Source organism: Morone saxatilis, unplaced genomic scaffold (genome assembly GCF_004916995.1).
Source record: "Morone saxatilis isolate NCDOM2014 unplaced genomic scaffold, NCSU_SB_2.0 Contig1, whole genome shotgun sequence".
Classification (NCBI taxonomy): Eukaryota; Metazoa; Chordata; class Actinopteri; family Moronidae; genus Morone; species Morone saxatilis.
The window spans coordinates 11469573-11470159 of record NW_023339651.1 but is presented as its reverse complement, the minus strand read 5'-3'; the positions used below and the strand labels follow the sequence as shown (position 1 = coordinate 11470159).

Below are 587 nucleotides of genomic sequence, written 5' to 3'. Positions count from 1 at the left end.
AGGATGAAGTTAACTTCCGGGTTGGCCCCCAAAAAGGCATCATCCCTGCATCACTCTTTTGATAACAAACCAAATGACTTACCACAACAGCTGTGAGAAAATGAAGCATTCTGGCATTGTTGTACACACCCTCAAACACCTGCAGATGGAAAAAGGTACGAGCATCCATCAAGCAAAGCTTCACCAAGACATGGCATTGAAAAACATCAGAGGGATATATTTAAAAAGAAAATGCTTTGATATTAAAACGTCATTGTATTTTAGCGTTAACCACCACATTAAAGTGCGCAGTCCATTCTGAGGGCAAAGGAACAGGTGAGGAGCTGAATTATATAATCTTCCTAAAGCCCCTTTTACACAGGAGACCCACTCTCCTGAACAGAAGTTTAACCCACATTTGATTCACCGTTTCAGGTTTATTGCTAGTCGTCAGATTCTTTTCGACTGTAGCTTCCTGCACACAACATTTCCTATAAAATGTGTTTTATGACAATGAGGTTTATTAAAACAGGAGCAAAACCCTTATATTTTAAATTAAGATCAATTGAGAAACCCACAAAATGTTGATTTCCATATATATATATATA

General features: G+C 37.8%; 1 protein-coding gene across 1 annotated transcript in view; it reads right to left on the bottom strand.

Moving 5' to 3' along the window:
* The window catches only part of LOC118330051 (ataxin-2-like protein), an 11898-nt gene that overhangs the window by 9207 nt on the left and 2104 nt on the right, over positions 1 to 587 (bottom strand). Inside the window, exon 3 of the mRNA XM_035664435.1 lies at positions 83 to 139. Within this exon, the coding sequence (XP_035520328.1) occupies positions 83 to 139 (57 nt within the window). The remainder of the gene's footprint in view (positions 1 to 82; positions 140 to 587) is intronic.